We start from the raw sequence: 957 nt of genomic DNA, 5'->3' as shown, positions 1-957 counted from the left end.
ACTACTCACTACTGTCGACGGCCGGGTGTAAACAAAAGAGCGATGTAAAAATATGTAAATAAATATAAGAATATTTTACAAGGTAGCCCGCCAAATGATAGCTTGCCCAAATACAGACAGCACGTGTACTATTTTCTAGAAATAATTGTTTACTGGAAAGCCGGGAAAATATCCCCCTCCAACCACAAGCCCTGGATTAGCGGAATCATTTTGGGTTTGCGAAATCGAAGCTAAAATAAATAGCATGTACAATCACCTGAAAACAAAAGTATAAAGCTATACGGGTTTAAACACTATACACACAGTACACACACACAGAACTAAATACGTTCGAGATATTTAGCGAGATAAAATGTATAAACCTGTCTTTAATGCAACGAATGAGTGGCAGGAATTGCCCGAGGGGATGTCCATCCCGGGCGGCTGTCACGTACGAATGGATATCACAACTGGAAAACAGTCTGTGAAGTTAGATAGTGACAAGCATAACAACAAAGCACTCGTCGTCCAGGAGACACCTCCTACTGATAAAGAAACAAGCGGGAAAGTCGATACTAAAAAGGTAGTGGATCTATTGAACAAGAATGCAGGATTGCAGAAAGATATTAGTGAGACTGCTGGTACAAATGCTGAGCTACGGTCTGACAAACCTACAAGCTGGAAAGGCCTACTGGAATGGTCTATGAAGTATAAGGATGGGACAGCAGACTCTGAATTCTCTCCTCTTGATGATGAGGTATGTACGTAATCCTTCATATGATAACAACCACTAGTCTCAATCATTACCTGTATCTTTGTTCATGTTTGTATGATAAGTCTGTGATGAATTTACATACCCCCTTAGATTAGTTATGTACGCACACACAAAACACACACACACACACACACGAATACACACACACGAATACACACACACACACACACACACACACACACACACACACACAACAACACACA

The 957-nt window shown here is 40.8% G+C and overlaps 1 protein-coding gene across 1 annotated transcript; it reads left to right on the top strand.

The window, feature by feature from the left end:
- Positions 1–352: 352 nt before the first annotated feature.
- On the top strand, positions 353–736 carry SARC_15815 (hypothetical protein; the record flags this gene model as incomplete). Its single annotated transcript, XM_014290072.1, has 1 exon — positions 353–736. A coding segment is annotated over one exon (384 nt), but the record flags the coding sequence as incomplete, so codon positions are not given.
- Positions 737–957: the final 221 nt, after the last annotated feature.

Source organism: Sphaeroforma arctica, assembly GCF_001186125.1.
Source record: "Sphaeroforma arctica JP610 unplaced genomic scaffold supercont1.6794, whole genome shotgun sequence".
In the NCBI taxonomy this organism is placed as follows: domain Eukaryota; class Ichthyosporea; order Ichthyophonida; genus Sphaeroforma; species Sphaeroforma arctica.
Note: the sequence above shows the minus strand (reverse complement) of the source record. Positions and strands in the feature narration are given on the sequence as shown.